The sequence below is a fragment of the Balaenoptera acutorostrata genome, chromosome 3 (genome assembly GCF_949987535.1).
Source record: "Balaenoptera acutorostrata chromosome 3, mBalAcu1.1, whole genome shotgun sequence".
Taxonomy (NCBI): Eukaryota; Metazoa; Chordata; class Mammalia; order Artiodactyla; family Balaenopteridae; genus Balaenoptera; species Balaenoptera acutorostrata.
In genome coordinates this window covers 63251980-63266254 of record NC_080066.1, presented here as the reverse complement: position 1 = coordinate 63266254, position 14275 = coordinate 63251980, and the positions used below count along the sequence as shown (strand labels likewise).

The window sequence follows — 14275 nt, the reverse complement described above, 5'->3', positions numbered from 1 at the left end:
GAACCAGGCTCCGCAGCTGCCTCACCGACCTGGCCTGAGAAGGCGGGTCCTCCATAGCCTTCGAGTCGAGGGCTAGAGCGGCCAGGCCGCCGAGCCGGGTCGAGCCCGGGAGGGCGACGGCTGCGTCACGCGAGGGGCGGGGCTGCCACGGGCGGAGGCCGGAGCCGGAAGCGGAAGAGGCGCTCGGAGCGGGGAGTGGGGCCTAGCTGCAGCCGGAGCCTGGGAGACGGTGAGTATGGGGTCCGGGCCCGCGACGGGAGCGGTGGCGGGCGGTGAGTCGGAGGCGTGGGCGCGCTGGGTGTGGATCCCAGGGCTCCCGGTTCGGTCTCGGGCTACTCCCTTTCGTTTTCTTCTCGGTCTATCTCAGGCCGCGGACCCGACCTCTCACCCCTGACCCGTCGCTTCTCCCCCAGAGGGCGGTCACCGCAGATCCCGACCTCTCGATCCCGCGTGTTGGAGTCCGAGCCTAAGAGGTCTCTGAGGCCCCAGCAGGGATCCTGTTTGGGCCCTGCACCTGCCCGCGGAATGGGGTCGGGGTCCTACCTGGGATAGCCTGGAGGGGCTTTCAGACCACTCCCCTACCCCCGGCTCGAGGCTTAGTTCGCACACTCCTCTTCCCCGCGCGGGTTGGAGTTTGATTCTGGCCCAAGCTGGCCTTCCCCTCCCCTCCCCCCTCCCCCTCCCCCAGGTCTCCCCTCGCCTCCACTGGCGGCGGTTATGGGGGACGGGGCTCTGAGATCTGTGGGAACCGAGGCGTCAGGAGGGGACGCGAGCGAGGGTCTCAGGCCCCCTGCTTGTTTTGTTGTGATGCTGGATCCGCTCCAGCCCGGAGGAGGGGCCCGGCCAAGCTGACAGTACAAATGCCCGGGCTGCTCCTCGGTCCGGGAATCTCTGTGCTTTAGTTCCGGGTGCGGGTGTCCTCGTGTGGAGCTGGGGTGGGAATCGCCTGAGCCAGGGCTCCGTCGAGGCGGAGTTGGCGGCCTTCCAGCTTCCCTCCTCCATGCCCTTGAAAAGGAGGAGCGTTTCACCCGGTGGTGGCGGCTTGCAAGGTGGCAGGTTTGAGGTTGCAGCGGTGGGGCAGCGTCAGCCAAAAATAACCATGGGGCGCTGGGGTGGCTGGAATCCGGGAGGGCAGCCACTGACCTGGCTGGCTGCTCTTCTTGTCAGCCCAGTTCTCTGGCCAGGACCAGCAAATGAGAAGACAACTAGGCCTGTGCTCAGAGAAAAGCTGGCATCCTCCGCCTGGTTTCCTTCACCTTACCTTTTTCTTCATTGTGCAGAGGCAGAGCCTTCCAGAGCATAGCTTAACAACCTGTTTGCTGAGGTCTCAGAGAATCAGAGATAATTGATGAGAAATGGGCCCTAGAGCCCTAGCTGGGAAGATAATGAGGAGCATCTGGTATTCCTAATATTTCACTTGCCTAGAATGTGTTAAAGGAGAAGTTATATTCTCTATGATTGCCTTGTGTGTGATGTCTTACATAGCTTTCATACTTGTCATCTCCTTTGCCAAGTTGGCTGGGAGGTCGTGTTATCTCCATTTTCCAGGTATGGTAACCAATGCCCAGTGTATAAGGTCACGAGGCCAGTAAGGCAGCACTGGGATTTCGTTCAGGGTTTTCTACCCGGATCTCTCTCCCCTCTGGTCCCTTGGAAGGGACTTAAAAATGTCCTTAATGCGCTTAGGGCATTTAACACAGACCCAGAGGTGTTACCTGGAACCTTTTTAATGTTGGTAATGAAAAGCTGCCTTCAGTACCTCTTGTGGGCCCAGACCTGTGCTAGGCCTTTGACCTAAAGGCATGTACTACGCATGTTACTTAAAGGAGTGATATAATTTAATCTGCACAGAATCCTATAAGAGATTACTATCCCCTTGTTGCAAGAGGAAGCTGAAGGTTAGACTTGTTTAATAACTTGCCTAAAGGCACAAGCTAGAGGTGGCAGTGCCAGGATTCAGATTGACATCTGAAGCTGTGCTCTTTCCACTAACATGAGCATACATAAGAATCTTCTAGGTCCCAGGAGAGAGTCTTTGGCCTGTTGTAGACTAGACCATGTCTTCCAGGTCTGGTGCTTTGCCCAGTGAGGATGGGCAGGGCCTTTGTCCTGGCCATTGGAGCATCTTCCTTGTCACTTATTGAGATGCGAGATAGTGCCTTCATTCCATCGCTTGGGCACCTGACCCAGCCATAATTGCAGGGAAACAGTGAAATATTAGTCAGAACAGAACAGTTCTTGAGCTGTTACAAAGTATTTATCTCCAAGGGTTGCTGTGGCCTGGGCTTCCAGGTAGAGGGCAGAAGACAGCTGCTCGCGGGGAGACTGAGGGCAGTGACTTTCTCAGGATTGCAGAGAAGTTCTCAGGGGTTTTGTCAGATATGCCTCCCTGACCTACTCGTTTACGGAGAGCCATTCCATTCTGTTCTCCTCCAGACAGACCCTTCTCATAAGATGGGACAGCCTCAGTGGATTTGTCCAAAATGTGCTTGATCAGGCAAGCCCAGGACTGACCACCATTGGTTGGCTATGGCCAAGTGAAGGGTTGGGAGGAAGGCTGGCTACGGTCTCTGGCCCAGCCCTCCTGTGGAGGCAGTGTCAGGGTTTGGGATGTGGGTGGAACAGGGAGCTGGCCTCACATAGCCATCTTTCTCAGCTGATGGCTGATCCAATCTGGCAATTTTCTGTGGTGGGTGTAAGTCCCGACTGAACCAGGAATAGTGAGGTGGGGCCCTTTTGGCCTGCCTCCCCGAGCCCAGAGCCTGCCAGACAGCCAGCCTTCTGACTTCTCTTGAGATGGGCACAGAAGAGGATATTGGAGCAGGGAATCTAGAAGAGGGCACAGTAATGGTACTGTTGGAGGTGAGGCACTGCCTGGCATGGCACCGGTGACAGGTGGTCTGTGGGTGCTAAACAGGCCTCGGGCAAGTGACTTGGTTGCTCTGAAGACCCTGGCATCTTTACAGATGCTAGGACTGAATGTAGACCAACAAGGGCTGCAGAGACCCCCATGTCTGCTTGGCCAGACCCTCAGGTAGGCTAGGGAATGTTTGTGGGACCCAGTCCAAGGGCTGGTCTTCTCGATTCTGCTTGTGGCTTTTCACACTGATTTGTGGTCCTTGAGCAGGGTACAATTCAGGGCCTCAGCCAGGCAACTTGGCTTCTCAAACTCGAGGGCCTTCACCCCTTGCTCCTGTGTATTGGCTCCCTGCCAGCAGCCTTTTGACTCTGGCCTCTGGCTCAACAGAGCAGGCACTTCATAGGACTCTACAGACAGTCAGGAGGGAATTGAGCACAGGAGGCTCCCTTTCTACTTGGCCCTGGTCTCCTGTGATGGTGCTCACCAGCCCCTCCCTGCATTCTGCCTCGGCACCTGTCCTGGCTCTCCAGGTTCCCTGAGTGCTCAGCCCACCAGGCCAATGATGCTGTGCTGGGGAGGCAGCTGCTTCTTTGTTCTCTGGTGGAGAAGGGTGTTACCCATCGTCTGCTGTTTGACCAGTGTGACCTGAGTTCTTCACTTCATGAACCCCTGGGAGGGGCTGCCCCCAGACAGAACAATGGGCCTCTTCTTCAGGAGCACCTAGGCTGCCTGGGCAGCCCTGTGGCTGGCTGCGTGTTTAGCAGGGCTTTCTATTTCTCATGGCCTAGATGCATCACTGTAAGCGATACCGCTCCCCTGAGCCAGACCCGTACCTGAGCTACCGATGGAAGAGGAGGAGGTCTTACAGTCGGGAGCATGAAGGGAGACTGCGATACCCGTCTCGAAGGGAGCCTCCGCCCCGGAGATCTCGGTCTAGAAGGTAAGAGGGAACTAGGTTGGAAGAAAGGATTCCTTCCCACTTCCTGGCTAGGGAGACAGCCTGGAGGCTTGTGGCAACCCTGGGCCTCTTCAGGTGACTGCCGCCTCTGCCCGGCTGCACATTGATCACTGCCCTGTCCTCTTCAGGCTCTTCCCCTGATCTCACCTGCATTCCCTGGCCTCAGTTCGCCACCATCCATGCCAACCTTTCTTTCTCTATCCTTGAGTCTTCCTTCTCCTGACACATTCCCCCGTTTTCTAGGCCAGCATCTCCCCTGCTAACCTCTGAGCCTTCCTCATTGTGGATTGGGAACATAACCTCAGCCCTTTCCAGAAGTTGGTCCCTGGTCTTAATTCAGTCCCCAGACCAAAATAACAGTCTCTGCAGGCCACAGAGAGCTCTGGGATGGGGGACCCTCAGAGGTCCTCCACCATGCTCACCTTTCCCAGTGCTCTGCCTCCTGTGGTGCTGGAGGGGTGCTGTCAGGAACCGGGGTTCTGGAGGTTGGATTTCACGCACACGTGCTCCCCCTCCCCCACTTCCCCTAGTCTGGATGCCTCTGCTCCCACAGGCTACCCTTGAGAGCTCTTTGCAGGGGCCCCACCACATGAGTCTTGACTAGTAGCAGGAGCCCGGTTGGTGGGAGGAAGCTCTGACCAGTGTCCCTATCCCCGTCTTGGCAGCCATGACCGCCTGCCCTACCAGAGGAGATACCGGGAGCACCATGACAGCGACACATACCGGTGTGAAGAGCGGAGCCCATCCTTTGGAGAGGACTACTATGGATCTTCACGTTGCCATCATCGACGGCGGTCACGGGAAAGGGAGCCATACCGGACCCGCAAGCATGCCCACCACTGCCACAAACGCCGCACCAGGTCTTGTAGCAGCGCCTCCTCGGTGAGTGGTGGCCAGAGTGTGCTGGCTGGGGCTTAAAGGCCTCGTCTCTTTCTAGCCTTCTCTCAGGCTGGCTGGTCTGGGTGAGTACTGCCAGCCCTGCGCACGTGCATTTGGTGTGCGTGCGTGTGTGTGTGTATGTGTCGTCTGGTCCAGGTGCAGGGCTGGGCAGGGGGCCCGGCTCCTCTATCTTCTGGCCCATGGGCAGTGGCAACTTAGGGGCTCTGGTTCCGGCGCTGGCTGGTCCCCAGCCTATCTGTGTCTCCACACCGCTCCAGGCACAGGCCACATGCGCAAGTAGCCAGAGACACTTCTTCAGAATCCTTAATAGGGTTGCTGGTACGTGGTCTGGAGCTGTATGGCCTGGTCCTCCCCACCCAGAGATTGCCCTACACACACAGCTGAGTGCTCCGACTGGTATGGACTGCATCCACCTCTGCAGTCTCTTCTCCACACCCCTCAACAAAGGCCCGGAGGCTGGAGTGCCCACGGGTAGGGGAGGGCCCGTCAATTAGCTTGGACTGGGACCTTCCCTCTAACCTCCAGTCAGGTCCTCTGCAGCCTAGCCTCTTCACGTGAGGGGCAGTCAAGGCAAGGGGGACAAGCTGTCTGTGTGGTGGGGCATGTGAAGAAATGGCAGAAAGGCCCGCAGCTCCAGGCCTTGTCCAGCTGCAGGCCACATGCCCAGAGCAGGGCCTGGAAACATCCTTAATGTGAAGGGTTGTATAGAAGGGTCTCTGCTGAGACCAGGAAACCACACTGCGCTCAGGCCTCTGGGAAGGAAGGCCAGTTGTGTATCTCTGAGGGTATATGCTGTCTTCTCTTCTCTTCCCCAGCTCTCTTCCCTCCCTCACTCGCTGCCGGCCGTGAGGCCCCTGAGGAGTAGTGGTGCAGCAGTGGAGGGGAGCCAGGCGTCTTCTCTGCCGAGCTTTCCCGTGGTTCTTTGAGTGGCCACGGGTTGAGGTTGACTGGGCACCCGGCATGGCCCAGTGGCCTCTCTGCACACTGCCACAGGATGGTAGTGCAGGTCTGTGGCTCTGCTTCTTCTCTTTTTGGTGCCCTCTGTCGTCATGAGGCTCAGGATGGGCCGGGCCTGGCCTGTGAGTAGCATAGGTGCCAAGGCCAGGGCAGGAGCTGGCTTGGGGCCTGTGTGGGCCATCGTGGTGGTAGGCCTTGGAGAGTCGACTGGCCCAGAGGATCCAGGGCTCCTTCCCTGCTCGAGGCTGGTGGCACAAGGGCTGCTGACGGAAGGCCGTTTCTGCTGGTGATGTTAATTAAGTCTGGCCACGGATGCCGTCTAGGGACAGGTGGCAGCTGTCGGGCATGTGCAGGACTGCGTGGGCGAACAGAGGCAGGCAAGGGCAGGCTGGGCATTCTGCAGCTGAAGCCAGCCAGAGTGGCCTCTGACCATTCTGGATGATCGGACCCAGGCTGGGCCAGCCATCTTCTTGCGCCGTTCTCACTGCGTCTTCACCCTGGCCGAAGCCATCATGGGAGGGCCCGGGAGGGGGAGACTCAGTGGAGGAGGGAGTCAGGCCTGTGACTCCCTACACGGCAGCCCCTCAGCAGCAGAGGCTGGTTGTCTTTCTGAGCATTTGCAGCGCCCTTCTCTTAGATAATGTCCGAGTTTTCTTTACATACCTGTAGCTGTTTTTACTTTTCTGTTTTTGAAGTCAGTTTGTGTCTTGACGTGTCCCTTGCAATATCCCTATCGTTATATATGCTGTGTGCCTTATGAAATGCTGGGATCTGGAAAATCCAATCAACCAACCCACCGGCTCCTCACCGTCTCCACCTCTGCCTTTGACTGACACCTCAATCTGTCAATCGGAACCGCCTACCATGCGATTGGTCGGATGGCGTTTCGGGGGGCGGTGCATGCAGAGAAGCCAACAGAGCAGTAAGCGCAGCAGCCGGAGTGTGGAAGATGACAAGGAGGGCCACCTGGTGTGCCGGATCGGCGATTGGCTCCAAGAGCGATGTACAGCCACCTTTCGTAAAACTTTACCTCTCTACTTTCTACCCCCCTTGTTAGACGAGACCTCTCCTGCCTGGAGGGGCCTCTAGTGCGCGTGGCGCCTTAGCGGGGCCACCAGTAATTGCCTGAATGACACAGACGCTAGCAACTTCTGTTTTTAAGAGTGTAGCAGTGAGAGAGAAACCTTTTTTGTTTTTGAGAATTTGAATGCTGTGAACTTGCAGGAGCTGCCGATCCTCTGTCCTCCAGATCCTCATGCCCTGTTTCTTTTCTCTCCTAGATGAGATCGTGGGGAACCTGGGTGAAGGCACCTTTGGCAAGGTGGTGGAGTGCTTGGACCATGCCAGGTGAGCCATCTTCCTGGGAAGAGTTGGCCTGAGGTTCTTGAAGGTGGTGACAAAGCTTAACCTCTTTCTTTTTAAAGGGTAGCACCAAAGCAGAGTTCTGACCTGTGCATATTGGGGTTGTGCTGATCCCCTGAACTAGGGAGAAATTCTTGGGATTCCATAGGCATGTGGCATCTCTGCCCAAGAACTGCTGGTCAGTGAATGGCGCTGCCCCAGTTTCCCCACTTCCCCAGGACTGTGGTTGCGGATATCAGAGCAGGGCAAGGACCTGGCTCCTCCGTGGTCTGGATCTGCTTCCTGTGATCTCTTAGAATCTGGGCCTGGCAGGGGGTTGAGAGTACTGCTGAGCCCGACTCAAGCATGAGCCCTCACCCTCTGGAGGTCTGCCTGAGAGGCCGTGCAGGCCCCCGCTGAGAGAAAAAGACTCTGGGCTTTCTCACCAGGCAGGCTGCTGCCTTCTCCAGTGTGGCTAGGGTTGGGCCCCTTTGAGTGTGCTGAGGTAGAGCAGGGGTGCACCCGTGTGTGTAGGGGTGTTCCTGGGGGTACCTTGCTCCCTTCTAGACCGAACAGTGAAAAACATTTCTGTCCCCTTGCCATTCCTCAAGACCAGAAGCCTTGCCTCCTCCACCTTAGGCTGGGAGGCTACCTCCTGGGAGCCCACTGCCTTCCCGCCTTAATGGCCCTCTCTTTGGTTTGGCGCTTTGACCAGAAAGTGCTTGTGTCCTTGTTGTCTCATTTGAGCCACGTGCTGCCCGTATGTGACTTGCACTATTTTAGAGATGAACAGACACACTTGGGGTCTGACTGTATCCCCCAGCTGTTGAACGGAGGAGCCGGGTACCGCTGTGCTTGGTGCTCCCACGTTCAGAGGGTTGCTCGGAAAGGACAGTTAGACCCAGCAGCCCAGCCAGCCATGTGGCCCCAATTTAAGGTAGTGATTATCACTGAGGAAGCCTCCCTGGGCGCCCAGTTCCCATTTAAACACCCCTCAGACCCCGTGTGGCCCAAGAGGTTAGGGCCGGGACCAGTGGGCATAGGGACATGTAGACTATACAGTGACCAGAGAGAGATGTGGCAGATCTGAGAGCTGTGCCACATGGAGGCTCTCTGGGCTGTGTCACTCTGAGTAGCTAGATGGAAAGTGAGCCTTTGAAGTCACTAATGGGTAGGCACAGGGCTTGGGGGACCTTTAGGGAGTCCAGAGGGAGTCGGCCAGTGGGCTTGTTGTGAGGAGGCAGAATTCAGCTCAGCAAAAGGAAGGGCCGTCCAAGCCTGGCAGTAGTTGTGTGGAAGTGACAAGCTCCCTGTGTCGAGGGTTGGAATGCCCTTGAGGGATCCTGTTCTGGGAGGCTGGAGTGGTGGTTTTTCCTGAGGTCCTCTCCTGCCCTGAAAATCTGGGAAAATGGGATAGGGAGAGAAAAGCAGGGTGTTCTCTAGACGATGCCTCTGCCCTGGGGCCTGTAAACCTTTCCTCAGGCACCGAGGCCAGCTTCCCAGAGGCCTCAAGGCCACACCGTTGTGGGCCAACACTTATCACTCTACTATCCCACTGGGCATCTGGACTCTGGCTGTTCCTTCCTGACAGCGTTGGGCCTAGCAGGCTACCCTCAGCAGATATTCTCTGCTGAGATTCTGCAGGTGGCCTACAGGGGTGGTGCTGTGGGTAAGGGTGGGAGGTGTGGAGCAGGAATTATTAAAATCCTCATGGACACTGAACAAGGGTTCCTGGCAGTCAGTGGTCTCTGATAAATGCCGTGGCTGGTAGGCAGGCAGGTGGGGCCAGGGTGGTGTGCTAAAGGGATCGGCCCTGGGGTTCCCAGGGGGAAGAGCCTGCTGCTGGGGCCCTTACCCTCTTGCCAGGCCCTCACTCCATGCTGGAACCCCAGACTTGTAGATGTGCTCTGGAAGGTCAGGAGGTGCCGCAGAGGGTTCCGAGTGGGACCGCCTGGCCAGGATCAACGGACTGGCCTACAGGTTGGGTTACTGAGTGAGCTCTAGGGCTGGCGCTGGTCAGCAGGATAGGGCTCTACTCCTCTGCCCACCCCCCCGGGAGCTGGCAGTGGCTGAGATCATAAAAGCCTAAGACTGGCACGGATGCCAACAGCAACTTGTTGTTATAAGGGTAGAGGTCTAGTGTTATAAGGGGTAGGCTGGGCATCAAGAATCTGCTGTCTTCAGGGCAGGCCCTGTTCCTAGAGACCTGAGTAGTGTTTGCCAGGAGTTGCTGGGTTGGGGTGGTGGGTGGGGGAAGGGCTGCACAGCTTCTCATGAGAAATTCTGCTTCCTTCCCTGGTCCAGAGGGAAGTCTCAGGTTGCCCTGAAGATCATCCGCAACGTGGGCAAGTACCGGGAGGCCGCCCGGCTAGAAATCAATGTTCTCAAAAAAATCAAGGAGAAGGACAAAGAGAACAAGTTGTGAGTGTCGGCAAGGAATGGGAGGGAAGCTTCCTAGGGGGCAGCGTCCACTCCGGCCCCAACTGCCTGGACCCACTGGGGCTGAGCAGTGCCCTTTCACCTGGTTGGCACCGTGCCTTCTGCCGACAACCAGAGCCAGGGGAGTTTGGCGAGTGAGTCTTGCTGGAAGGAACCTTTGGATTTCAATCTAGGCTCCACCACAATCAGCTCTGTGTTCTGAGACGGGCCTCCCCGCCCTGAGTTTGTGAATTGGGGGCTTCATTGGGTTGTGGTGGGCATTAGACAAGATACAAACCCAAAGCTGTTTGGGGCTCTCATATAGTCAGAGATATCCAAGGGAGAGCCACCTTTGGCACACAGACACTGAGCATTTCCCCTCCTCCAAGCACTGTGCTGAGCCCTGCAGGATCTCAGGAAGCTCAGCTGAGGGAGTTGAAAAAAGCAATGCTTGTTCTGTGGAGTGTACTGCTGTTACCCCACCTCTTTCTCTGAGATGCAGGGATTGTGCCCATAATTTTCTTTGTCTATGTGTATCTGCATCCTGCGTGGGACCCAGCAGCCTGGGAGGGAGTGGGGACTGGAGTCACCTGAGGAGAGGGGGTGAGGCAGCCAGCGCCCCCCAGCGCAGACCCTGAGCCCCATCCATCCTTCTCCTCCAGCCTGTGCGTCTTGATGTCTGACTGGTTCAACTTCCATGGTCACATGTGCATCGCCTTTGAGCTCCTGGGCAAGAACACCTTTGAGTTCCTAAAGGAGAATAACTTCCAGCCTTACCCTCTACCACATGTCCGGCACATGGCCTACCAGCTCTGCCACGCCCTTAGGTGTAAGTTTCCACCCTCAAATGGAGCATGGGTCAGCCACATATCTGCAGCAAAGTCATCTGGTGGTCCTGCTCTCCATCATTCGCTGTAGCACATCGTTAACTATTCTGCTGGGCCAGAGACACCAGGGCCCCTTTGGCTGAAAGGCCTTCAGGTAGGAATCTGTGAGGATGGAGAGGCTGCAGTCCCCTCCAGGGGCCTCCTGAGCTGGCCTCTGCCCCCAGGCACTCGGGAAAAATAAAAGGAAAGAGCCACTCTAGAATTAGCCCCGTACCACCCCGGTTCCTACACTCCTGCATAGGATGAAGAGGTCAAAGACTGACCTGGCAGGTCCCACCCACAGGTCCTGTCAACATAGACACCCTGTGTCTCACCGTCATTTCCCATCTGTCTGCCAGCCTTTGAGAGCATATCTGGTGGTGCCTGTGCTCAGCACTGCAGGATTTGCAGTGGTTGGAACAGGTCGGGAAGGCTCGTTGGAGAGGAGGTGGATAGACCTAGAGCTAGACTACAGGGTCTGCATAGATGATGGGACAGGGGAGAGTGTTCCAAGCCAGGTGAGCACTCAGCGACGGCCCAGAGCCTGGCATGTGCTGCAACTCATTCTGGTGAAGAGAGGGCCCATGTTGGGAGAGATGGGCCACATTGTTGTGAGGGTCTTGAGTGCCAGATGGGAAAAGTGATGCGTGGCAGGGTACCACCATCGGTGGGACAGGAGTTGGAGAAAGAAGGCAGACCTCTCCCCGCTTGGGGCTGGGGATGAGGAGAGGCAGGACTGGCTTCATTGTTGTGCTTCATAGGGGGCCCTGTGCTTGGTTTAATACTCTGCTGCTACCATCTTGAGATTCTTAACTTTTGAATAAGAAGACCTGCATTTTCATTTTGCCCTGTGCCTTGCAAATTACATAGCTGGTACTGGGGAGAGGGAACCACCCCAAGGCTGATGCTGCAGCTCTGGTGAGAGACAGGTTGAGGAGGCCTGGTCCCCTGCAGAGAGGTGGAGGGAGGTTTTATAAATGGAAAGAGTCTCCCCTGCCCCCTCAAGAATCAGAACCTTCCAAGGCCCTAAGCACAGAGAACCCTAGAGAGGGAAGCCAGTACAGAGGCACTTCGGTCTGCTCCCTTGGCCCACTGCTGAGGTTAGGGGCTGTGAGGGGGTCTGGCAGGCTGGCTTTGGAGGAGGGAGCTGGCCTAGCGCTGGCAGGTGCGCCAGAGAGGAAGCCCAGGTTTTCAGTGTCTGCTTCCCTCCTGCTTCCCCAGTTCTACATGAGAACCAACTGACCCACACAGACTTGAAGCCAGAGAACATCCTGTTTGTGAATTCTGAGTTTGAAACTCTCTACAATGAGCACAAGGTATTGGTGGGGGAAAAGATTGAGGCCCTGTTCCAGGGTGCGTTACCCACCAGGACAGACTCGACCTGGCTCACCTTCCTTGCCCTTCAGAGCTGTGAGGAGAAGTCGGTGAAGAACACCAGCATCCGAGTGGCTGACTTCGGCAGTGCTACCTTTGACCACGAGCATCACACGACCATTGTGGCCACCCGTCACTATCGCCCGCCTGAGGTGATCCTGGGTGAGTGACTGTGTAGCTTCCAACCCTGATCAAGCGGGCAGTTGTTGGGAGGGTATAAACAGGGAGTGAGGTGCCTGTCCACCACCTGAGGCCAGTGTCCTGAGTCACTGTGGCTGTTGACTTGGCCTTACCAAGAAAGAGACTTCTACTGGGTTTTGGGCAGGAGCCTCGCCAGGCAGTGTGGTAGCTGTGCTGTGACCTCTAGGCTGGGATCTCATAGCCTGTCCCATCTTGGCTTTCAGAGCTGGGCTGGGCACAGCCCTGCGACGTGTGGAGCATTGGCTGCATTCTCTTTGAGTACTACCGGGGCTTCACACTCTTCCAGGTAAGGCCTCTCCCACATCACCCCACTACCCTAAGGGCTGCTACTCTGACAGGCTGCAGAGGCCTAGTGTGGGACCACTGCCCACCAGTCAGCATGTTGTGAGATTGTCTCCCGAGGGTTGTAGATGCTGAAAGGAAGAGGTCAGGGTAGCTGGAACACTCAGGGAGTCTTGTGGTCAGCCATCAAGGATGCAGGACTGGGGTGGGAGGAGTGAGCATTCCAGGCAAGGGGCACCGCATGTGTGAGGGCATGGGGATGGGCTGGGGCAGGGCACCTTCTGGGGAGAGAGTGAGGAACGTAGCCAGAAAGAGGTGTGTAGTTATGCAGTGCACCTGAAGGGTCAAGGAGTCTGACCATGACCCTGAGAGAACAGGCTGGCCTCATCCCTGGTCCCAGGCTGCCACCAGGTCAGAAAGGCTGGGACTGCTATTCCATTGGTGGGTTTGCGTCTCCTGGGGCAAGAAGGGAACTTGCCCATCTTTTTTGTCCTTTATTCCCTGAGGGACCCTGAGGGGGCGGAGGCTGGCACTAACCCCCACTTGCTGTGTCCCTAACCTTCCACAGACCCACGAAAACCGAGAGCATTTGGTGATGATGGAGAAGATCCTAGGGCCCATCCCATCACACATGATCCACCGTACCAGGTAAGGAGCCCTGGTTGCTCCCTCAGGGCTGGCCTAGGGGCCTTTCCCACCTTGGAGTGACCTGGCAAACCTGTTGCCGAGACCTTCCTACTGGGTCAGGCCAGGATCCCCTGCCTTGCTTTGCTGCCATTCCTCAGGCTGCCGCTGTCTTTCCCATTTAGGACTTGACCCTTCTTGTCCTTTTGTTTTCAGGAAGCAGAAATATTTTTACAAAGGGGGCCTGGTTTGGGATGAGAACAGCTCTGATGGCCGGTATGTGAAGGAGAACTGCAAACCTCTTAAGGTCAGTTTCTGGCTTCCCCCAGCTCAACTTATGCCAAGGAGACCCCAGGCACTGGGCAGACACACAGCAGAGAGACAGGCCAGGCAGCTACAGGCTGCCTCCTGGTTCCGGCCCTATGGGAGGCTGTGCCTAAGGCTGCTGGGTGCTGGCAGTGGGGCTTCTTGCAAACTGCCCCAGAGGGGCCCTTAGCTCTACCCCTTCCCCACAGGGTGGCTGTGAATGTAATTGGGGAACACCAGAAGAGCCAGATGTCAGAGACCGTGCTACTTCCTGCCCCCTCTTCTCTCAATTTTGGGAAGAACTAGGCAGGACTGAGGTGAGGGGTAGGGAAGACCTAGACATGGCCAGGAAGCCTCTTTGTCAACTGCATTTGGTGCTTGGACAAGTGAATTCCAGAGAGGTGATTTCTACCCACCTGTCAGAACTTTGCACTTGGGGGGAGAGGCACCAAGCCAGCAAGACACCCAGTAGCCTGACAAGTTCAGAGCAAACATTATTACAGGCACAAAAAGAAAAGAGCTGCTCATTGTCCAGGAGGGGAGAAGTAGTCCTCCAGGGAGGCATCCCTGCCTCCTCCTCAGCCACGCAGCAAGGCTTCCCAGAGGCAAGGGGACCTGCTGTGGCTTCCCACGACCCTGCCATCACACTGAGACACCTTGTGTCCCTGAGCAGAGTTATATGCTCCAAGACTCCCCGGAGCACGTGCAGCTGTTTGACCTGATGAGACGGATGTTAGAATTTGACCCTGCCCAGCGCATCACATTGGCGGAGGCCCTGCTGCATCCCTTCTTTGCTGGTCTGACCCCTGAGGAGCGGTCTTTCCACACCAGCCGCAACCCAAGCAGATGACAGGCGCAGGCCACCGCACTGGGAGATGGAGAGCGGAACTGGGCTGCCCGGCCCCTTTTCTCCAACCTCTACCACCGGCCCCAGGGCCAGAGCCACCCAATGAACAGTGCAATGTGAAGGAAGGCAGGAGCCTACAGGGGAGGAGACTTGATGCCCAGCTGCCAGAAAGCACAGATTTGACCCAAGCTATTTATATGTTGTAAAGTTATAATAAAGTGTTTCTTACTGTTTGTAACCCCTGGTACCAGTGTGTCCATCTCCAGGCTCCTTGCCTTCTCCCTTCCCTACCTTATTAATAAAGTCTTTCTTAGCAGTTCAGCTTGTGGAGAGCTAAGTGT

At 56.6% G+C, this 14275-nt stretch overlaps 1 protein-coding gene across 1 annotated transcript; it reads left to right on the top strand.

Annotated features, from left to right (window-relative positions):
• Positions 1-3648: 3648 nt before the first annotated feature.
• Positions 3649-14255, top strand: CLK3 (CDC like kinase 3). The gene is made up of 12 exons (XM_007197710.2): positions 3649-3800; positions 4484-4700; positions 6582-6678; positions 6956-7022; positions 9321-9437; positions 10097-10263; positions 11522-11616; positions 11707-11836; positions 12079-12161; positions 12726-12805; positions 12998-13088; positions 13761-14255. Exons 1-12 carry the CDS (start codon positions 3649-3651, stop codon positions 13935-13937), a joined length of 1473 nt encoding a protein of 490 aa, XP_007197772.1. The 3' UTR covers positions 13938-14255.
• The last annotated feature ends 20 nt before the right edge of the window (positions 14256-14275 follow it).

Coding starts and splice junctions, on each gene's coding strand:
- CLK3 (XM_007197710.2), top strand. CDS start 3,649: ATGCATCACTGTAAGCGATACCGCTCCCCTGAGCCAGACCCGTACCTG. Junction 4,701..6,581: donor CTTGTAGCAGCGCCTCCTCG/GTGAGTGGTGGC, acceptor CGGTGCATGCAG/AGAAGCCAACAGAGCAGTAA. Junction 11,837..12,078: donor CCCGCCTGAGGTGATCCTGG/GTGAGTGACTGT, acceptor CTTGGCTTTCAG/AGCTGGGCTGGGCACAGCCC.